Raw genomic sequence first — 23983 nt, 5'->3', positions numbered from 1 at the left:
TTCTTGGTGATATACCATGTTCAGATGTCAATAGCGTTGAGGATACTGATATGTATTTGACTCCTGAAAAGGTGTTGACTGATAATCAGGATGTATTTGTGAATCATATTGGATGTGTGAAGGGGTTTGAACGCAAAACTAAGTTGAAAGCAACAGCTACACCTGTCATTCATAAAGTGCATCCTGTTCCACTGTCAGTTAGAAGGGAGTTAAAAGATTTATTAAAGAAATTGTGTGACGAGGGTGTGATTGAACGCACAGATTCTTCTGAGTGGGTCTTGGCTATTGTAGTTACAAAAAAGAAAACTGGTGATATACAGTTATGTGCTGACTTGAGATCCTTGAACAGGAATATTGTAGTAGATTGTCACCCATTGCCCAGGATACAAGAAATTCTAGCAGCTACTAATGGTTCAAGATATTTTTCGTTGATTGGCCTTAAGTCAGCATATCATCAAGTCAAATTGTGTGAATCATCAAAAGATGATACCACTTTTGTAACACCATTTGGAACGTACAGATATGTACGCTTACCTCTTGGACTTGCATCAGCGGCAAGTGTATTTCAAAAGCTGATGGATTTCCTTTTTAAAGATATGGACGGTATTGAGAAATTTCAGGATGATATTTTGGTGCATGCGAAAACATCTTCTGAACACAATGTCATTCTGAATAAAGTGTTAAGTATTTTAAAAGAAAGAGTGATGACAGTGAGTAGATCAAAATGTAAGTTCTTGTGTACAGAAATAGAGTATTTGGGACACACTTTATCTGCTGATGGTATAAAACCAAAGGAGGATTTACTTAAAGCAAATCGTGAAGTGCCCAGACTTAAGGATAAGGATACTCTTAAATCTTTTCTTGGGTTAAGTGAGTACTATTCCAGGTTCATTATGGATTATGCTGGCATTGTTGAACCTCTTAGAAAACTGCTAAGGAAGAAAGTGAAATTTGAATGGTCACATGAGCAAGAAACTGCATTTATAAATGTAACAAATGCCATATTGAAGGCACCAGCTTTGCAGCCTTATGATACTAAAGGACGCAACAGAATCACGGTTGATGCTAGTGCAACAGGTATAGGTGCTGTGTTTACTCAAATAGTGTCTGGAAAGGAAGTTACAGTAGCTTTTGTTTCTAGAATGCTTCGGAAATCAGAATGTTTTTACAGTACCATTGAAAGAGAGGCATAGGCTTGCGTTTGGGCTGTGGAGAAATTGAAGACATATCTTTGGGGCAATGAGTTTGAGTTAGTAACTGATCATAAACCATTGGTATACAGGATGGATGGGAGGAGTAATACGAAGGCATCTTCTAGGTTGATCAGATTATTATCTAAGTTACAAGAATATAATTTTGTGATAAAACACATTTCTGGTGGTTTGAATAGACGTGCTGATTGTTTATCCAGGTTACCTTAGGAAAATGATGATCACAGAAAGATTTTGGATGATGAATGTGTAGTGGCTTATATGGATGTTGTAGAACATTGTGATGGTGCGATTTCTGCTGGGGAGTGGTGCAAAGCTTCTGAAAGTGATTCAGTATTACAACAGGTAATGAAATATGTCACTGAAGGGTGGCCTCTTAGCAGAAATGTAGGTAATGTATTGAAGAATTTTTCACAAGTATCTGATGAATTGAGTATTGAATGTGGAATTTTAATGAGACATGATTTGTATGTTCCACCACAAACTTTAAAGAAAAGGTTGATTGAGTTGGCCCATAAAGGACATCCTGGTACTAGTCTCACAAAGAAAGCTTTAAGATCATATTATTGGTGGCCTGGGCTTGACAATGATGTTCACATGTATCTAGATAACTGTCTGGAGTGTATTAGATCTGACAAACTTTGGAAACTGAGTAAAAAGGAGTTACAACCTGTTTTGATACCTGATGCACCATGGGAGAAAATAGCTATAGATATTTCACGACCATTTACTTTACTTGAATCAGATATGCGTTACTTAATTGTCGTCACAGGTTATTATTCTAAATGGATTCACTGGGAATTTTTAAGAAATGTTAGTACTGAAACGGTTATTGAATTTTTAAGAAAAATATTTGCAATTGAAGGTTTACCCAGAATTGTGGTATCTGACAATGGTACACAATTAATTTCACAGAAAATGTGTACATTTTTGGAATGTCATGGTATTCAACAAGAAAAAAATCCTCTTTACAATCCTTCATCAAATGGTCAAGTGGAACGCATGAATAGATTTGTGAAAGAAGGTATTCAATTAGCATTAGCATCAAAATTAGATGTATATGAATTTTTACGGGAGAAAGTGTATGGGTATAATTGTACTACAAATTCTACAACTGGATTTTCACCTTTCCTTTTGATGAGATGCAGGAAGGATAAAACTTTACTCACTCCTAAATTTGGAAAGGTCGTGAATAATGGTAATATGGTCAAAATTGTGGATGATAATGAACCTCAAGTTAAACAAAAAATTGTCGACAAACAAGTAAAAACTAAACATTATTATGACAAAATACATAGAGTGAGATCTGGAGTATTCAATGTAGGTGATTGGGTATTTGTAAGAAAACCCTATAAAGTACTTAAAGGGGAGTCGGTATACACTTCTCCAATGCAAGTTTTTAAAGTGTCCAATGGTTCTGTTCTTTTGAAAGATAAGGGGTGGTGGAGTAAAAATGTTGTGATCTTGTCAAGAGAGCATTTTGAAAAATGTAGGAAACAGAGATGATGTTCATTTGGAAACTAGAGAGTATTATGATTTTGGAGATTTAACTAGTGATGGAATGGAGGGAAAATCCAATTGCAGAATTGATGGAAACAGTAGCAGGAGTAATAGTAGTATTTGTGACAATGAAATGCATAATTTAGAAAAGGCACAGAGAGTTACAGAGAATGAATTAACTGATGTAACTGATGTTAATTTGAGAACTAGAAGGAAAAGACAAGTTCCAAATAAGTATTCTGAATTTGTAATGTATTAATGCTTATGTGATGTAGTAATTTATTATTATAATTTTTTGTTTTTTTTGTTTTTGTTTTTTTGTTTTGTTTGGGAAAAAAGAGATGTTGTAATACTAAATAGAATGTAGAATGTAGAATTCTGTGTGGGAGATCGGTGTCAGTTGGGAGAGGAGGCTTTGTTGATCGGACGCTGTCGGTGAGCCTTTATTATTGATGCATCTTGAAATAAAAGAAACACGAAGTACATCTGTAAGTGTGTACATCTTTACTTACAACAATACACTTTCCCTGCAATGCACCTTTTGTCATATTGTATGCCTGTCATTATATATCCCAAGAGAGCAATAGTTTCTCCCTGATACCCACTTGGATTAATCTCTTTAGGTAATAAAGCTACAACATTCCAATGAACTTTGAACAACTTTTCAGGGATAATGGTATATAGCAGATCCAGAATCAATCATATGATCTATTTCAAAACTACCAACCTTGAAGCTAGCTGTAGGTTTGCATACCCTTCCCTTGGCTCCTGCCCCCCTTCTTTTATTTTCTATTCTTTTACCTTGATCTATTACCAAAATTCTGTCATTGTAACTAGCGGTGTCCATTACCTCTACTACACTCACTCTAGATTTCGTTTCCTTACCACTTTTGCTACTTTCCCTACACATTTGCGCATAACGAGCTTTGCGACCACAGTTCCTGCAATCTTTATTTAACGCAAAACATTTTTTTAAATCTGACATAAGTACATGCTTCAACAACATTTACATTCCTTCACTTTATTCTTTGCTATTGTAGACATGCCCCTCACACCTTTCTAGACAACACGTTGACTTCCTGTTCTATGTACTATCACTAACTGTTGCCGACATAATTTGTCTTGGATCTCTTATTTAGTTCTCTCATACAACACTGTGACTCTTCAATAATTTTTGCCAAATCAATTGCTTCTTTCAATGTGGGATCTTTTGCCGCCCACAACCTCTCTTGAATATTCTTTTCTCAGCACTGCACAATAAGTTGATCACATACCAACTTATCCGTCAAAGCTCCAAAGAGACATTTGACGGATAGTTTTCTTAATCTCACCACAAACTCATCAATTGTTTCATGGTCATTTTGAGGTTGTGTGTAAAATTTGTATCTTGTCATTACCAAATTCACTTCCTTCGCAAATCTATTCTCCAACCTTTAGGTGCTTCTTTACAAACATCATCCATTGGCTGACCATTAGGGCCAAAGGCAGTAGGTATTTATTTAAAAATACTCTGACCCTTACAACCCAATGTACTCAACCACACAGCCTTTTTACGCGTTGATGACTAAATCTGACCATCCAATGCTATGATGTAATTTTCCAACATCTCTACCCAATCTTCCCAACATATTGTTGGTGGTCCCGGTTGAGATAAAAACAAAGGTGGAGGAATAATGTTGCTCTGAGAAACCATGCTTTGTACAGTCTCTAATATAGGATCAAACAAAATGGTTACATTTGTATAATACTTTCACAATGTGTACTTAAAGAACAAAATTAACTACATCCTCACGAATAGATGAAGGTGACCACCATATTTTCTCCACAATGACCACTGTAAATAGGATATGGATGTAATGGTTACTCAATACCCAATAAATAATGGAGGTGTCCATATCAACAAAATTAAGGTGTGCAGATCACTGAGTATAATCTGCACTATTCACAAATTATGATATTCAAGAGTCAGCTGAGCTTCACCACAAATGACAGTCACCAGGATTCAGCGCTCAGCTCACCGAGGGAAACCTGCATGATACTAATAAAATGACACCGCTTGTACGTAAGGCGCTCCACTTGTAAGGGTGCATGGTGACACCACATGTTCTGCTGTGATGTGCAGATCACCGAATGAGATCTGCTACTTTAAAAATGGCGTCACCTACATGTCTGGTGTGTTGCGTTTCAATAACGTGTGATGTGCAGGACACATGGGAATGATGCTCCACCTTAGGCGTTAAAGATATGTAGCTCTTACTGGCTCGCAGCAGCCTCCATTGTTTCTCTCCAAACAGCTTCGCAGCAGGTGGGTGTGCTCGCGACGAAGGTGTCAACACATTATAGCCAGTGTGTGAACTACTCACCAAGGCCCTACTACTAGCACTCAGTAAGATTACTAAAATACAATAAGTTACTCCAGAGTAAAACAGTACCTCAATGTGTTTACCTGGTGTAGCGATGCACCGAAATGCACCTTTGACGGAGATCATTTACCACCACTGCTACACTGAGATCACCAGGTCATGTACAGCCTACTGCAGCTCGTGTTAAATGTTCGCCAAAATGTTGTGAGATTCCAGGAATAGTACTGGTCACAGTTGGAGCTTGGTTTTCAAGTTTTATTAGAGTACACAACCTCTTGTCGATCCACTCCAAGGAGCCAGGAGCAACTGAATTTGCTGGAGTTTCTCTCCACCTTACATTCTATTTAGAACTTCCCCTTGTGATGAGCTTACATCAGAACATAATGAATGCTTGTACAGAATATTGCAGTGCATTTGTATGCTAAAAGTACATGTGTCCAGACAGAAAGCAAGACAAAATGTTTTTATTTTAATGTAACATCTAGGTTGCAGTTCCGTTGCTGATAAAATGTTATATAATAAATGTGCCACAATTAAAAATGTATAAATGAATCATTCTTGTTGTTCGACATGCTGGACGAAGACTGATTTATGTGCAGGTAGCTAATTTTTAAAGGCATACTTGACACGGGCACATTTTAGAGCATAGGCTATCTTTCTCCTAGCTCATTTTTAGAAAAGCTCATTTTTAGCAGCATACTTGACACGGACACATTTTAGATCATTCACATAATGGAGAAACGTTGGTCCTTGTCTGGCTATTAAATTATGCTTTTTAATTTAGCCTGCTTAATGTTTAAGGCAATGTATGTGCCATGAGCATGCTATTTTACTGATTATTGGTACAATACTATTTTTGCTATTCACATTACTATTGTAATGTTAATTATGTTTACTGACAAACTAGTATTATACAAAGACAACATGAGTCTTCTGTGAAATTATTTGAAGCAGGATTTCTGAATCCACTTTGCCTGCCACTGATCCTATATCCTCTTGGCTGAACAGAAGCGTCAACCGATTTTAGTGTAGAAAAGGTGTGGGCACTAAAACAATTTGGCTTCAAACTTGAGCATTCCTGTTCATGGAGAGGTGACTCAGTCGAAGACTGGCAAGTGTGAGGTTCTTTTGATGTGGGTGTTAAGGTGTGTGTCTAGCATGGTATTGATGTTTTAGAATTATTACTCATAATGTTGGTATTGTATTGATGATGTTACTGGTGTTAATTATGTGTCGACACTTTCCGTTTATTATGCATTGATGTTGATAGACCGAGTCAGGTCTAGTGTTTGTGAAGGGCTAAAGAGTGGGATGCCAAGTCTCAAGGTTTAGGGTTTATGATTTCCTTATTGGTCAAGGTGTGAGAGAAATTTGGAATGGAATAGTAGTAGTATTTTATTTTTTGTAAAAAGTAAAATATTTTGGGCCCAGAATAGTTTGCCACTGGTCGAGATTTAGGGCAAGATGTACCACTTTTTGTTTTGCGACTCACAATTTGTTTGCGAATCGCAAATTGCAAGTCGCAAAAATAAAACGTACAACACTGTTAACCAGACTGTTTGCGATTCCCAAATGGGTCGCAAGGGACTTGCCTCATTGTTATTCATGAGATAGGCTACAATTTGCGACATTTGCAAATGGCCGCACTCACAGGGATGGTGGCCTGCTGGGGTCAACAGATCTGTGACTGGTTTTTCAATAAAACAGTTTTAAAGCAGTCTGGTTTCCATAAAGGAAAATCTGGCTGCGCACTCACCCCGCGGCCTCCAGGCCCAATTGAGAGGCACAGCTAGTGACTATACCCCAGTCAAGCTCTCCAGTACACAGGGCCAGCCCTCAGCTGTGCATGATGGCAGGGCGATCTTCAGCAGGTCCACCACCTGTGACCTGGGGTGACACTCTTCATCGGGCTCCAACTCTCACTGTTGACCGTGCCGGGGCCCTGGCCGGCCTCCCTTTGACTCCACAACACACGTCATAGAAGACCAAAATGGAGAGTCACTATGGTGCAAACAGGGACATTGGTGTGGGGGAGAGCCTGTGCTAGCGAGGGCTGATGTAGGGATGCTCCGTAGATGCCGGATTAATGATGGATTGTATGTCCAGCCGGCAGAGCCCTCAAAGAGTGGTCATCTTGTTGCAACGCGGAGCCACGCCCCGTTGTTTTAAACTGTGATAGTGTAGGAATAATGGCTTGAATGCATGACAGTGAGTAAACGGCCATAAAAGGAACCTGAAAGAAATCCACTGAATTATAAGCCTTCTCCAGGAGTTAAGGAGGAATATAGTGAGTTATTGATTATTTGAAGAAGAAAGTTCTGGTGAAGCAGGTGAAATGGTGACAAATAATGAGAACGACCAGGAATATAGATGAGTTGGTCACACGTATTATGAAGACTGATGCAAGCATACTGACAATTTAGTAGCATGGACGATCCTACTAAAGGAGCTACATCTGGGTTTGTGTCAGCTTTTGTGTTAGTAATGAACGCTGAGCACAGAACTTCAACAGAGTATGATGTCCTGGCAAGCGGAGTAATGCAAAATACTGTAGTGAGTATTGTGTTATTCTGAGTTGAAAAAGAAGCTATTAGCTAGCTAGCTAGAGTAGAGACTGAGTTTTTTTTTTTAGCAAAGATGACAAGAGTGGATGCCTTAGAGGAATGGGATAGCACATACTTTATTTGGTTAATAAAAACCATAAAAGCACCCACAGTATACAAAGTATATACAAATAAAAACAGACTAAAAATCATCAACAATACATATAACAGTAAAAACAGTTGATCAAGTTGGTGAAATGTGGTCTTATGGTCAGATATGGCACACTCTGCAGAACATATAAACACCTGTGGAGGAACAACATTTTTTCCACCAATTTGTGGCCCATAAGTTATAATGGCAACTTGACCCAGGACTCAATGTGGCGATCGAGGCTCCTAAACAAGGCCCCACATTAAGATTATAGTGTGCTGTTGAGTAACTCATCGCCCATTTGCCCAGGTGGTGAAATTTAACCTCCTCCCAAGTCAGCTCAATCTCCCTTTGGAGAACTGCTCCTGGTCAGCTTAAGGCTCCCAACGGGAACAAACGACTCTTAGCCTTGTTTGTGAGGAGGCCAGACATTGTCTCAAAGTCGTCCAGTTCATTCAACAGCAGGGTCACCGACCTGTTTGGGTCCTTAAGATAGAACAGGATGTCATCTGCATGAAAGGACATGATATGCAATCTGTCACTAATTGCAATACCCCAGGGTTGCAGCTGCTTCTGCAGAGTGCATGTTAACAGCTCCACAGCCAGTACAAACAGTATGGGTAAAAAGGGAATCCTTGCCTGGTCCCATCCCTAGGCTTCAGGCATCTGACAACATGCCCCCATTGTGCACTCTGGTGACAATGTCTGTGTATAGTAATTCAACCCATTTAATATAATTAGGGCCAAACCCCATGCTTGGCAGGACCGCCCACATATACTACGACCCCACTGTAGCAAACGCCCGCTCTAGAGCTAGAGCAGCAAAAGCAACTCAGTCAGTCAAATTCACCATTGACTGTATATTGTGGTCAAGTCTCCTGATATTGAACATCGTGCTTCTCCCCAAAAGTAACCTGTTTTGTCTGGGTGTATGTGCGAGTCAATTACTCAGAGCAATCGATTAGCTAGTCCTTTACAGAGCAGTTTCACATCTGTGATGAGCATGGACAGTGGGTGATAATAAGATAAACCGGTGGGGTCTTGCCAGTCCTTAAGGATCAGAACTATCATTGCCTCCTGCAAGCCCAGGCTACCCCTACCAAAACCCTTCTGTAAATAGGTTGTACAGGCTAGATTGATCTGGCCTCTATCTACCGCGTCTTCACCATCACTTTGGGGCTTGCTCTAGGTAGATGCTTTTCAAGCCACCTATCCAACACACAGTTGATATCTCCTGCCAAAATGATCATGCAAGCATATATGTAGCTAGTATGTCTGTCTAGAATTTCTTTTGTCTACTTTAAGTGTAAATGTTACCCAAGCAGGTGCCAAAGCCATCCAAGACCCCAATTACTATTACATATTTTCCTCTTGGGTCCAATATTACCGTCCTCTCAATAAAGGGGATCCCAGCAGCAATCCACACCATGACCGCCCACTAGAATAATTAAAGTAGGTGGCCCCTCCATTTTTTCTGCACATTATCCATCTCAGTACTAATCAGGAGCATTTCCTGCAATAATGCTACCTGCACATTATAGTTTCTCACTTAAGAGTACACTCAGTGGCACAAGGGACAATTATTTATCCCCCAACATTCCAAGTTACAAGCATTCTTTCCATGCGGTTTCTATGGAGGTTCCCGACTCCCTCCACCAGGTACTACTGTACTGCCACATCACCTAACCTATCAGAGCTGGTTGCAAACTATAACACCACCCCAATTTACTTATCTTCCAACCTATTGTGTGCTGAACTCTAACCCCTCCACTTCCACCATAAGGGCAAACACATCATGATCCCCAACTTGCAGTTCACCCCAGTGTAGCACTAGTGCACCTAAACTCTAGGTCAATTGTGTACCATGTCCCCCAACATCATCAAATCAAACATGTATGTTTTGTGTATCCTCCCCATCCCCAAACAGAAGGTAGACTGAGGAAAGTTAAGAAAGGAAAAGAATACTGCAGGCAGTATCTGAACTGTGAGACCATCCCGACAGGGTGATGCCATCAGCTCCAAACCCCTGTGGAGGCCGTGGAGGACCCAAAATTGGTCTCTGACAGGGAAATTCCAGTCAGCCCCGCTCTCATCCATCAGGTGGCCCTACCCAAGTCAGTGACAACTTCTCCAGTGCCATCATTGGTCAAATCATGGAAGGGGCATTTTCTCCTCCACCGTTCCCATAACCCCCCCATTTGAGTCCATTCCAGGCTGATGATGGTGGTTTGAGATATGTCAGAGAAGGATTCATCAACCCATACCATAATCCCCTCAGTCCCAATCATTATCCTTTTTTCTTCCCCCTCAGGGGTTGACCCCGACAGCCCCTCCCAGGCCATCTCCACCGTCGTTGCAACACGCTCCATGGACAGCCAGCACGCTGTGTCCCAGAGGTCCCCGTCTGGCAGGTCCCCACCTTGTCCCACTTTTCTAGCCACAACCACGTCTTCTGAACTGTCAAAAAAGTGACTCTTGCCCTGCGCCAGGATCTTCAAGCAGCCAGGAAAGAGGAGCATATATTGTAATCTCAATTCTTTGAGTTTCTGTTTAACCTCTGCTACAAACTGGATCTTTGGTTGGAAGTCAGGTTAACCCCTGTCCAAGCAAGGACCCTCACTCTAGTCAGAGTAAAGGAAAATCACCTTCAGTTAACCCCTGCTTGTCTCCTTGGTAGCTTGGCACGAGCAGGCAGGCTTAACTTCAGAAGCAATGTTTAAACACAGGTTTAAAAAATAGGTAATATTTATCTAAACAAAACAAGACCAAAATGATAAAAATCCAACATACACAAGATATGAATTTTAAAAAGGAATAAGAGTCTTAATCCTTAGAAAACAGTGAAATGCTGTTATTGCACACAAGTACCTGGGTATCATCAAAATAAAGCCGGGCGAGTGTGTGTCGGAAAAAGCCAGTGATGCGTCAATTTCTCACTCGTAAGCGAGACCGTGCATTATTTCTTCACTTCCTCAAGAGAGCGATGCGTCGATCCCAGAGGGGGATCTCGGGTACAGGCAGGCTTTGCATTGATTTTCCACACCCAGCGATGTTGCATTGAAATCCGGTCGCATGGTGTCAAGAAACCGCACTGCGTGAGGGTTTGCCTCATTAACAGCCGCCACTGTGGGTGTTGCGCATCGTTTCTCCAGCTGCGTTGCATCGATCTCCCAGCTGCGATGTAGGCGGTGCGGCGATTTTAGCCTCAAGGCCCTCGGCGCATCATTTATCAACCGCAGGTCAGGTGGTGCATCAAAAGTTTCCCCGCACTGCATTCTTTGCGTGGATTTCTGTCCTTTTCCACCAGCTGCACCTTTCAAGAGCCCAGAGACAGGTCAGGGCACCACTTGGCAGGCAAGACTCTCAGCAGAAAGCCCAGGTGCTGGCAGAGAGAAGTCTTTGTTGTCCCTGAGACTTCAACAAGAGGAAAGCTCAGTTCAAGCCCTTGGAGATTCTTCACCAGTGGAAAGTCACACAAAAGTCAGTCTTTGTCTACTCTCAGGCAGAAGCAGCTACTGCAGGCCAACCCAGCAAAGCACAGTCACAGGCAAAGGGGCAATACTCCTCCTCCAGCTTCTCCAGCTATCCTCCCGGGCGGAGATTCCTCTTGGTTCCACAAGAAATCTGATTTTCAGGGGTTTGGGGTCCTCTTCTTATACCCCTCTCTGCCTTTGAAGTAGGCCTACTTCAAAGAGAAGTCTCTGTTGTTTTCAAGCCCATACCAGGCCCCAGACACACACCAGGGGGTTGGAGACTGCATTGTGTGACGGCAGGCACAGCCTTTTCAGGTGTAAGTGACCACTCCTCCACTCCCCTCCAGCCCAGATGGCCCATCAGGATATGCAGGCTACACCCCAGCTCCCTTTTGTGGCACTGTCTAGAGGAGAGTTGCAAACAGCCCAACTGTCAAACTGACCCAGACAGGGAATACACAAACAGGCAGACTCACAGCATGGTTTAAGCAAGAAAATGCCTACTTTCTATAAGTTATCAAAAAACTACAATGCCCACTCGGGAAACACACCTAAAAACAAAAAAACAATTAATAAAAAGCAGCATAATAAAAATAAGCTTAGAAAACACATCATTTATTAATATATAAACACATAAATTCACATTTTTGTTTTTTGTGATCATTTTAATTAGAACCCTATCGTTCTAGTCCTGAAGAAGAGCCTGATGCGAGCCCGGATTTAGCCTGTGATTTGGATGGGTCCAAACGTCGAGGATAATGTTTTGAGCCTGGATGCAATATTTTGTTTGGACTTTATTGAGGATTATTTCCTGTCTTAATGATTCAATGAGGAGAAAGTTGAGACAACAGGCTCTTTGTTTGTGAATTTATGTGTTTATTGGTTGGACCTTTTCTGTCCCCTTTTTTTCTTACTACCATGTGCACTTTATTTCTGAGCACTTTATTCTGTCCTGCATATTTTTAAGGTTGTGATATGGGGTTTTGTAGTTTTGGATGTGATCTATTTGTCATATATTAATAAATGATGTGTTTTCTAAACTTATTTTTATTATGCTGCTTTTTATTAATTGTTTTTTGTTTTTAGGAGTGTTTACCGAGTGGGCATTGTAGTCTTTTGATAATTTCTACCCAGCCCATTTCTGGTTTTTGGGTTACCCTCTGTGGCCTGTAATATACTTTCTATAAGTGGCATTTTCAACCACACAATATAAAAACCAACTTCACAAAAAGATGTAGTTTTAAATTGTGAGTTCAGAGACCCTAAACACCGAAAGTCGAATTTGGCAGTATTTCACTGTCAGGATGTGTAAAACACATAAGTACATGTCCCACCTTTAACATACACTGCACGGTGCCCATGGGGCAGATGGGAAAAGTATGCATGGGTCCAATTGGCAGTTTAAAACTGCACACACAGAGACTGCAGTGGCAGGTCTGAGTCATATTTACAGGGCTACTAATGTGGGTGACACAACCAGTCCTGCAGGCCCATTAGTAGCATTTGATTTATAGGCCCTTGGCACTTCAAGTGTACTTCACTAGGGTCTTATTAGTAAATCAAATATGCCAATCATGGATAAGCCAATGTACACATATAATTTATACAGGGAACATTCACACTTTAGCTCTGCTCCGCAGTGGTAAAGTGTCCAGAGCAAACAAAACAGCTAAAACACAGTCCAGCACACAGAAACAACCTGGGAAGTAGAGGCAAAAAGGTAGGGAAGACCACACCAAGGATGCCAAGTCTAACAACCTCCATATAGGATTCCCTCTGCGCTTGGACCTTTCAAATATAGTCAGGAAACAGCATTATAGAATAAACAAACATATGCTATGCAGACATGCAAGCCGCACAAAGGATACAGTCCATATCCCTATAGGTCAGAATATGGCAATTAGGGCTTATCGCGGTGTCCCGGAGAGGGAGGGACTAGCAACTATAGTTAGGTGAACTCTCTGCACAGCAAGCCCCACTGAAAGGTCTGAGGGCTTCAGCTCCCAATGTATCCAGTCCTTCATGAAGACCTCTGCATTGGTCCCTTTTGCCTGCTCTATGAATCCAAGGAACCAGATTTGGTTCCTCCTTGACTGGTTTTCCACATCCTCTGCCTTTTCCTCCAGGAAAGCTGCCACTATTGTTAAGTTCACTATCTGCCATTTCAAGGTTTTTCGTCTCAGCCTGTAGCTTGGTCACCATGCCGTTCACAGTCATGACTCTCTCAGCCACCTTTCTCAGGTTAGCTCGCAATAACTTGACATCCACAGAGACTGTATCTATTTTTCCCTCCAGAACAGCCGCGAATACCCAGCAAAGAATCTGCTCTGGATGGTCCCTCAATCAGTCTCCCACTCCCATCTCTTCTGGGATTCTGTCAACCTTGTGGTCCTTTGGGGCAAGGTTTGGAAAGTAAAATATTGCGCAATAATGTTCTCCCAGTGCGCCTCTGGTGGCTTTTCTTTCACTATGACGGTGAGCCACATGGGGCCCTCTATCGGGCCCACAAGGCCTATTGATCGCCCTCTCGAGAACCAGGACCCAGCATGCGGAGAGTCCAAGACCAGTGGGCAGGCCATAGACCCCAGAAGGCTGATCTAGCAGCCCACGGAACACAGGGAATCGCCAAAGGATCACACGCAGGCTCCCACTCTCACAGCCGAGAGCAAATATTCAGGCACAGCCAGGGGAAGCTACGCTTACTCAAAGCAAGCCAGCCATCTATCCAAGTCCTATTAACCCACAGGGGCTTGTTGCCCTCCCTTTCCCAGGGTCTCAGGCTCACTGCCCTCTCTAGGGACTTCATTTAAGTATCCAGAGGTGGGAAGCCTCTACTTGGCCCCACGGGAAATGGCAGTTGCCCAGCTCAACTGGGTCTCTGCAAGGGCACTGCAGGGCTCACTCTCCCCCCCCCAATGTGCTCTAAGCTGCATGTTTGGCCCAAGAGGTTTACACTTAGAGGGGACGAGCACTCCGTCCACTCAGGGTCTCAGTGCTATATGCAACATAGGTTTCAAAGTGGAAGCCATGTCACTGTCCCGCGGCTGCTGACATGCCCTCCATTACACCTCCAGACCAGCTCAGCAGTCTGTCTGCTGCCTCTTGCTGCATCCGTGGCCATGCCTCGCCTTTCGCCAAGGCCGCACTGAGCATCCACCAGAAAACGGCCACTGGCACACCTCATCTGCAGGCTATGCATCAGTGTTGCCAGATTCTCAGCCGTGGAGTCACCCCCAACTTTCTCCATGCCCAGTTTTGCATCGGTTAAGGAGGACTTAGTTAGCACAGCCTGGATTTCTGTTGGGGCCAATGGAGCTATAGAGCTCTACATCGAATTTGCCGTCTTGTCAGGCCACACCCCCTTACCACTAACATTATTACCTACCTGCCCAGGGACAAAGCAGCTATGGCTGTTCCGTATAACCCATGCATTACAAATTGTCAAAGCCTTTTTTACAAAACTGCTGGCAACCCTGCCGATGCCATGACAAGTTTTCCACTGCTAAAACTTGCATAAGGGGTCATTAATGTAATCTTGTTTGATGTGGTCACTAGTACAAAACTAATAATATTAGGATGAATATTAGAATGTATTCCATTAAACTGGAGTTCCTCTTATTACAAAAAAGATTGGAGTCCTCTGATCTAAAGGGTCAGAAATTATGACAACAATGTGAGGTTGTAATCATTTTCAATTATTAGCTTGTTAACAATTTAAAAAGGTACATGACATAATTTTGTATTTGCTAACACTACAGGCCTCCAAAAGTGCAAGACAAACACATGTGGAGTTGTTTCTATTTCTGTAAAATATAAACATACTGTAAATTATTTTCATCTGTCTGGGTTGATGGTCTGTTGCACCTGTCCATGTCTAACAGAGGTACCCTAAAAAGGGCAAAGTCTACAGAGTGTTTTGGCATAAATGCAAATGTGTTCTCATCTTCTTACGTTTATGCGACGGAGTACATGCAAGAAAACATTGTGCAAAGAAACTAATTAATGTTATACATTTTGAAGTTATTTTACTACCAGTGGATTACATGAATGTAATGAGTGCTTACACAGAAAATGATAACATATTTGTAATCAAAGATACAAGTGTCCGGATGGAGAGCAAGAGAAAATGTTTTTATTTTCATGCAACATTTAAGTTGCTATTCCGTTGCTAACAGAATGCTCCGTATTAAATGTATCACAATGGGTTCTCTATACGACTGGAATATATTATTGAACACACTATAAGACTAATGTATTGCAAGTACCTCTTTTTGTAAAAAAAAAACATAATTGTCAGGGGCACACTTTAGAGAAGAAATTGCGCTGTTCTTAAATTTAACATTTCCACTGACAAACATCCGTAACAGGCACACATCCCTGCGCTTTGTGTAAGGCATTCCATTCCGCCTTATCATGAGTGGATTGATGTTTCAGAACCCAGTTTTCCTGGATGTTGGAACACCAGACTAGATTTTACTGTGGAGTAATTCAGCTCAGAAAAATCGCACGATGCTTTGGCTGATTTTTGTTTTTTTGTTGGCCCCGTGCTAGACCTCCCCTGTCCATTCCTTCCCCTACTCGGTACACCGCTCCCCTCAACCGCCTCCCTACATAAGCCCACACCATACATTTAGCACCTGCTCAGAGAATATGGGAAAAGTATGCATGAAACCTCATGAAAGTTGGAATTCCCTGCAATAAATCTGGTCCCACGTAGAAATTCCTCATTCCATGAGTTTCATCTTGCACATCAAGGTACGGGGCAGCGCACCACATGGTAACATAACTTTTGCATGCAGATTTCCCTGCACACCACATCACATCATAATTGGGCATACATTGTGAAATCCATAATCAACCATAATTTATGTCTGAAGAAAAACTTGGCGTGTGTTGAAAATAAATCTAAAGGTGGGCCATACCAGCATGTGAATAACTCTTTCTGATGTCACTATAGAAGTGTGAGACTGAGAGCTTCACTGGCATATCATATACAACTTTAATTCATGCCAACATAAAGAAAGGAGATTGGGCCTGATGGCTTTAAAAGTTCTGATGATGTAAAGAGCGATATGATTGCACCTTGCTCTCCGAAAAAACATGAGTCAATCTAGTGGGCGAAATTCAATGTGCCAGTACACCATAGTTACTAAAAAATTAATAAACATGACTAGGTGGTCAAATGATTCCTAGGGCCAGATGTATGAATCTTGGGCAATTTGTGACTGGCAAAAGGCTTTTGCCATATATCATCCCCATTTTGTAAGTCGGTAACTTGTTACCGACTGCAAAATGGGTTTGCAACTCACTATTAGAAAGGGGCGTGCCAAGGGCGTCCCTTCCTAATAGCAAGTCGCAGGGGGATGTAAGAATGTTTTATGATTGGGAATGCAGTTCCAAAACAGTCACAGTTATCACCAACTTCAAGTTGGTGGTAAGCCATTCCCAAAGGGGAAGGGGTGCCAAGGTGACCCCTTCCCCTTTGTGAATGCGAGTACAAACATATTTTAAGAGCAGGCAGTGGTCCTATGGACCACTGCCTGCTCTTAAAAAAAATAAAAGAAATCTCATCATTTTACTTTTTGCAATGCATCCCATTTTCCTTGAAGTAAAACACTCTGTATTACAAAAATAAAAAAAGGGAGATTTATTTAAAAGCAACCACAGACGTGGTGGTTTGTTGACCCCAGCATGCCACCATCCCTGTGATTGTAGCCATTCACAATGGGTCATAAAAAGCAACATGCCTCGTGAATATTGATGAGGTAGGTTAATTTGTGACCCACTGCTAATCGCTAACAGTGTCAAACACTCTGTCATACTTCACAGTTTGCAATTTCCTAATAGCGAACAGCTAAGATTCACTACAGAAAATTGCAAACATTAAACTACATACATCTGTCCCCTAGTCACAAGGACACCATGTTTAAACTGCTGGTCTTTCATTTAAAGAAATTTCAGTGAAATAGAGGTATAAAAGTTGGATCCATGGTGATCAGTCTCGGACAGAAAACTTGCACTCCAAATGTCTGTCAAAGCATGCTAGGTACATGTTTGCAATAAACAAAAAAATATAGCAGTGTGCACACCACCTGGACACGTAAAGAGTGTATTATTATTTTTTAAAGTTAAAACAACAATGCCACATATAGAAGTAATAACTTGGGAATCTTGGAGTGGTAAAACAATACACTATGCACAATACTATTCCAAGATGACTGTGCAGTAAACATGACAATGGGCAGCCACCTTGAAAATTACACACCATGGTATTGGATGTGCAGGTAATATTCCATGCACAGCTTGTGCTATGTGTTTTCACTCTTTCTCACAGAGGATGGGCACATAACATGAGGTAGTATCAGTGATAAAATGTACCAGGCTGAGAATGTTTATGGTAAGGCAGAGAAAAGCTTGGTCTTGGTAAAACACTGTGAGAATTGGCCAGTCTCTAGCATGTTCCTTTTCAACACTGACCTGGGGCGGCCAACGATTGAAAAACAACTTATTCTATGGAAGGGGGGTTTCTAGAATTCTCCTCTCCAGGTTGTTTAAATGATATAAGGAGAGGAAGCTTGATGGGTGAAAATAGAAGGAACTCATTCTGAGGAGGGACGACTTGCTCAGAATCCCATTGTGGGTAGTTCTCTCTCTTTACTGTCATCCAGGTTCCACAACTTGAAGCTGGCAGACAAAGAGATGATGTTGAGGTCAAGCTCCATGGTGATGCTTTCTTAATTTTGACTCTGCGTTGTGCATGTGTGAATACGTAGTCACACACTATATATATATATATATATATATATATATATATATATATATATATACACACACACACACACACACAATAACTACCATTGTTGAGTTCTGTGATTTTTATTACTTCACTGCTGTGATTATTTTCAGAATTGCACTTGTGTTACTGCCTTTGAAATAAAAGCCCACATTATTTTCTCTGTGCATGAAACTTGAGAAGTGCCTTCATAAATTATTCAGACTAAGAATGCTGCTTTCTTGGCATTCCTGTTCATTCCTCTCATCTTCTCTTAATCGGAGGTAGAGCAGAACAGGTGCAGCCTGCAGATGAAATGAACACCTAGCAAGTGGCCTGGTAGTACTAGCTGGGTTGCTGCATGATGCCCTAAATTATCAATGAAGAGAAGAAAAGAAATTCAAGGGGCATGTCATACAAGAAATTTAAAACTATCAGTGCTGACCCACCAGCCCTGGCACTGATGCACATCCATTTTCAGGCAGATGTGGGCATGTGACCAAGCAAAATGCTGCCTGTCAAAGGACAACAGAGTCAATACCCAAATTCGGTTTCCACATAGGCCCATCACATATGCTGTCAAGGGTGGAAGCAAAATGTGAATCACATTCAAACAGTCCAATGCAGGAAAGAGCTGACCCAAAACCTCTCCACTTTTATGTATGTACTTAGCTATTAATATGTGTTTTGTTATTAAAAGAGGCTGGCAGACAACTAAACCTGTGATATCCTCCCAAGAGGATATCCCACTGCAAATCATTTACCCCAAAGGTTTGTCAGGGAGAGGGGGTGTTGACCAAAACCAAACATATTGTATATTACAGTTATCTGTAAAATACCATGCAACACAATAAATGTCTACAGGTTTTAGCACAGTATAATAACAATGTTCCTTAAAGGTCTATGGCTTGAGCTTATGCTTTTCACAATAAACAAGTCAGACTTACAGCCTTTGTCACAACTTAAACAGATGACACCTATAGCATCTGAAATATCATTTTTCAGTAAACCATGCAGGCCTCTAGCTCTTATTGTTGACTTGTCACCGTATTCAACTTAGTCCTACTGCGTTGCGCATAAGCTTTTCCACAAGGTGAGCATCAGGCACACAGTCATAAAATTACAAATATGTACAAAATTACACCAGGCAAAACAGAGTGGTTAACAAGGATTATCATATTGCAAATGGTCTACCTCAGGGGATTTTTAGAGGTTGATGCCAACACCAAACCTCTTGGCTACTACAGTAATCTGAGTTTCTATGTAACACAGTGCAGCCTTTAATAGAGTGTAATACCAATCCACTCAAAGGAATAGGAAATGTTTTTCACAATAAATATGTAAGGCCTAAATTCTTTGTTGTAACATTTCCCAACAAACAATTTAGATCTGTTGCATCGAACATAACTTTGCCGAATGAACCAAACAAGCCTTTAGCGGTTTTTATTTTTCTTGTCACAGAAACCTACTCAGGCTCTACAACAGTATGCCTAAACTGGCAAGTATCAGGCATACAGTTATCAATTTACATATAAGTACAAAATTACAGCTGACAAAACAATATACAACCCATATCAACAGGGTATGACAATGATTATCACAAATCTTCGACCCCAAAGCAATTGTCAAGGGGGAACCAACACTAAATGGTTTGCCATCTGTGGAAATCTATGAGATTCCATGTAACAAACCACCTGCCTACAGCCATTAACAGAAATGCACCCTTTAAATACCTACTGACTTAAAAAAAAGCTTTTTCATAATAAATAGGTTAGCCCTACTCTCTTTGTCCTATCCTTTCATATCAAACAGACCAGGCCATTAGCCTTTATCATTGACGTTTCATCACAAACAACTTAGTCCTTCTGAGCTGAACATAAACATTCTTCTGAAGGCAAAAGTATAATACAAGCAGTCTCTTTCACCGGACACGGACAACTTTCTGGCCAGCCAAGTATTTTATTCAAGGTAATTAACACGTAAGAAGACCCAAAGCCTCTTTCCCAGTATTACTTCTTAAAACTATTTTTCCTATTAGCATATGAGTCCAGGCTTGACAGCTGTCAAGCCAGAGTGAAAAATACAGCCAGCGGGCGGTGTGTAGGAAAAATAATACTTAAAGGTTTCATTAGAAGCCCTGCACAATGTAGTTTTATATCAAAGCTTACCTTCAAACATTTGAATATCACCATTGAAGGCAATACAGGGATGTTCACAAACATTATTGCAGACACACTTAAAGGCAAAGAATAAGCAAAAAAAACACAAGTTTGAAAAAACTTACAATGATGGGGATTTTTTCTTTGGATTTCGCAAGCTGTTTTGTCAAGAGATATTGCTCCATGCCAGGTTTTGCAAATCCAGGGAATCTAATGGTAACGAAACAGACCACATGTTAAAAGCAATGTACCTCTACCTTATCTCTAGTGTACAATACTAGAGCTCCCAAACCTTTATCAATGACAGCTCTTACCTTACACAGAGACTTTGACATATTTTCTGCACTCTTCACAGATATATATATACATATTTGTGCCATGGGCTGGTGGGAGAAGCAGGTGCTATGGTCAACCGAACTGAAGCAACTCACCAATAACATCCTAGTTTCGCTACGATACACTGATAATGTTTTTCTAATTTGGAAGGGGCCTGAAATTGAACTAATGACCGTAATGGCCACCATATATACCAACCACCTCGAGCAGAATACCTTGACCTGAAAATGACAGTAGTCATTTCAGTACTGGAACACGACTGTTCAGAAACGGTACATCCGGTAGCTCCACATTACATGCCAAGTGCAAGCAAGCATTGACCAAATTTCAGGTAAAGTATCCAAGATAGCAAATTTCTGAGGGTCGTAACAAATTGTAGCTCCAGGGGTGTGGAATTTATTAAAATATCTACTTGTCCAGGGGACAGGTTGCTTCTCAAATCTACTTGTCCTGTAAAAAGATCTACTTGTCCCTTTGGTGCCATGTAGTGTGGCGACAAATTATGGCAGCAATCTCATTATGTAAGAGCTCTGATAATAGCCTCTCTGATTATGCCAAGGCTACTACCATAGTAGGGCTTGAATACTTGCAGTTTCAATCCCTACTGTAGCAATTTCCTTATTTTGCCACCTTTCTGTAGATCTGCATACTGGGGCTGGAGGAAGCAGCAAGCAATAGTTCCAGGGCTGGAATGCCTTTGAGTCTGCAAACCTACTAACCTGCATGTTTTAAAGATTTTCACCAGCTTCTCTCTAATATTTTCCCATAATAAGAAAGGTTGGACATTTACTCCTGACAATGGCAGAATTAGAACTTCTTCCAGGGTTGGGAAGAAAGTGGCCGGAGGGAAAATGAACTTGCAAATGCTCAATAGATTTTCACATGAGCAAATCTACACATGCGTATTTACCCATGCTAAAATACAGTTCACAAATATTTTATAGGGGTACGACATATACCATGGGTGCACTTTTGTGACTTTCTTTAAGAATTTGGGGCCACATGTAGGTAGGTTTAGATTTGCGACCCGCAAATTGCGAGTCAGAGTGACTCGCAATTTGCGAGTCACAAATCCGAATGTAGGATGGTGTCCCTGACACCATCTGTGATTCGCAAGCCCTTCGCAAATGCCCACCTAGTGAATAATCATGAGGTGGGTTGCAATTTGCGACCCCCTTGCGAATAGCGGCCCTCACAGGGATGGTGGCCTGCTGGAGACAGCAGACCACCATGTCTGTGACTGCTTCCTTAAAGGAAAACGAGATGCATTACAAAAACGAAAAATTAAACGTTTTTGTTTCATTTTTTCAGAGCAGGCAGTGGTCCTGCTCTGAATTTTTTTTTTTACAGTGACATTCACAATGGGGAAGGGGTCCCATGGAGACCCCTTCCCTTTTGCGAAATTGTTAGCACCCATTTGAAATGGGCGCAAACTGCGATTGGTTTGCGCCCGCGTTCGCGGTCACAAAACAATCCTACATTGCACTGCGAGTCGCAGTTAAGAAGGGAACACCCCTTCCTAATTGCGAGTCGCAAACCCGTTTTGCGATTCGGTAACCAGGTTACTGAATCGCAAAACTGGGTTTCTGCATCGCAATGTGCTTTTTGCACGTCGCAAGCAGCGAAAGTCGCTGTTTGTGACATGCAAAAAGATACCTACATGTGGGTCTTGGTCCCTAATTAGGTCTGGTGTTAACAAAGACATTTTGTTTTTATTAAACTTCTATTTCTCTCTCTTTCGGCTGGCTTTACTGTGAGCGATCGCATTCTGCTCTTCCACAAGGAGCATATTGGCACACAAAGTAGTTTTGTTCAGTGTCAGGAACTACAAAGGCAATCAGTGACGTACGAAACTGGAGGGTGCCCCTTTGCAAAGAACATGGAGGAGCCCCCTCTCCAGACTCACTCATGGCAGGTGCTGTGCTGAAGGGGCCCCCTGGAGGGCGGCTGCAGGGCCTTTGTTATGCCACTGGTGGCAACGTGTGCTTTTAGAGTTCAAAAACCTTTTTTTTTTTTTTTTGCCAGTATTTGTTACAATGTTGAGGGCCTGGTAGCTCCCACAACAATAAAGTGTTACAAAAGCCATGTCAAAACAAGACACGCATTGATGAAACTAAAAGACTTATAAAAATATGTCAGATCAGTTGGCTTTGTCAGTGTTTGTTTATTTTCATGCTTCCCATAATCGTGTTGAAAATGGTTACACTGATTTTCCATTAGAAATATTTTTGGGAAATACTAGCATGTATCAAAACATTTTACTAAATGACACCTCATTTGCATCTAATCAGAGAGCATTCTGGGAGCATTATACTTAGCCTCATAGCCTAAACTTTTCAAACATGTGTATACACGTTTTTTTTATTTGTTCTGGAACCAACGTCAGTAGTGAAGTGTGACCTTAAAACATTTATTTACAGCACTCACCCTAATAATGAAGGTTTTCAAATAATGAACCATAAATACAAGTTTGAACAGCATTATCTTTTGGAAACACATTACCTCAACTGTAGAGAGTTCCACTCTCTGTAAACAGGCAGCCAAAGGGTTTGTGCTGCAGAGGGTTGGGCCTACTTGTCCCAAGGACAAAGTAAACATAAAAACTTGTTGCCCTTGACCCCAAACAAGATGCGTCGGGTGATAGGAATTCCACATCCCTGCCAAGTATCACTTACAAGAGAGGAACAACCTTACGTGACCGTTTATGCCACAGCTTCTTGCCACCTGTTAGTAAAGACACCTGGCTGCCCAAACCTCAACCAGAAACATTCAGATGTGGCCATTGTAACATCTGTGGCTACATTAAGGACAACATAGTGAGTTTTCAATACAACACACCTATTACACACAAAATCAAACATTTTATCAACTGTAATACAAGTTTTGTTGTGTATTGTATTGTTTCCATCTGTGGGCTCGTATATGTTGGAAGTACTATACGACCGCTAAAAGAGAGAATACAGGAACATCTGCGAGCTATTCGGTCATCCAATATTAACTACCCTTTTGCAACACACTATAATGAGGTGCATGGATGTAGAGAAGTTGTGGATATTGCTATTCACGGAATTGACTCATTAAGCAAAACACCGCGAGGGGGTAACAGGACTTTGGCCTTGAGACGCCTTGAAAGCAAATGGATTATCAAACTACGGGCTGTGGAAATGGGCCTGAATATTCATAAGGATCTACATGTTTTTCTTTAAATGTCTGCTCTCCCCCCCTTCTTTCTTTCTCATGTACATCCTGTGCCTTGATGGATGTTGCACATCCACTTGTTTTGAATATGCACTTTGATCTGTGATGAAACCCCTTGCATAGAGTTTGAAGTACATTATACCTAATAACACTTTGTTATAACATATATGATTGTTAAATGTCCTGTTTTTTGGCCTGTTACATGTACAATTATCTTGTCACAAATTTATACCTAAACAAGGCTAGCCATTTGGGCCGCCCATTATATACGCCATAA

General features: G+C 41.3%; 1 protein-coding gene across 2 annotated transcripts in view; it reads right to left on the bottom strand.

Moving 5' to 3' along the window:
- Positions 1–23983, bottom strand: part of SNX9 (sorting nexin 9) — an 844750-nt gene that overhangs the window by 431420 nt on the left and 389347 nt on the right. For both annotated transcript variants that reach the window (XM_069235304.1, XM_069235305.1), the window contains one exon: positions 20298–20382. In XM_069235304.1, coding sequence (XP_069091405.1) covers positions 20298–20382 — 85 coding nt within the window. The remainder of the gene's footprint in view (positions 1–20297; positions 20383–23983) is intronic.

This window comes from Pleurodeles waltl, chromosome 5 (genome assembly GCF_031143425.1).
Source record: "Pleurodeles waltl isolate 20211129_DDA chromosome 5, aPleWal1.hap1.20221129, whole genome shotgun sequence".
Taxonomy (NCBI): Eukaryota; Metazoa; Chordata; class Amphibia; order Caudata; family Salamandridae; genus Pleurodeles; species Pleurodeles waltl.
The sequence above is the reverse complement of the archived record's forward strand: the minus strand, read 5'-3'. Positions and strand labels throughout refer to the sequence as shown.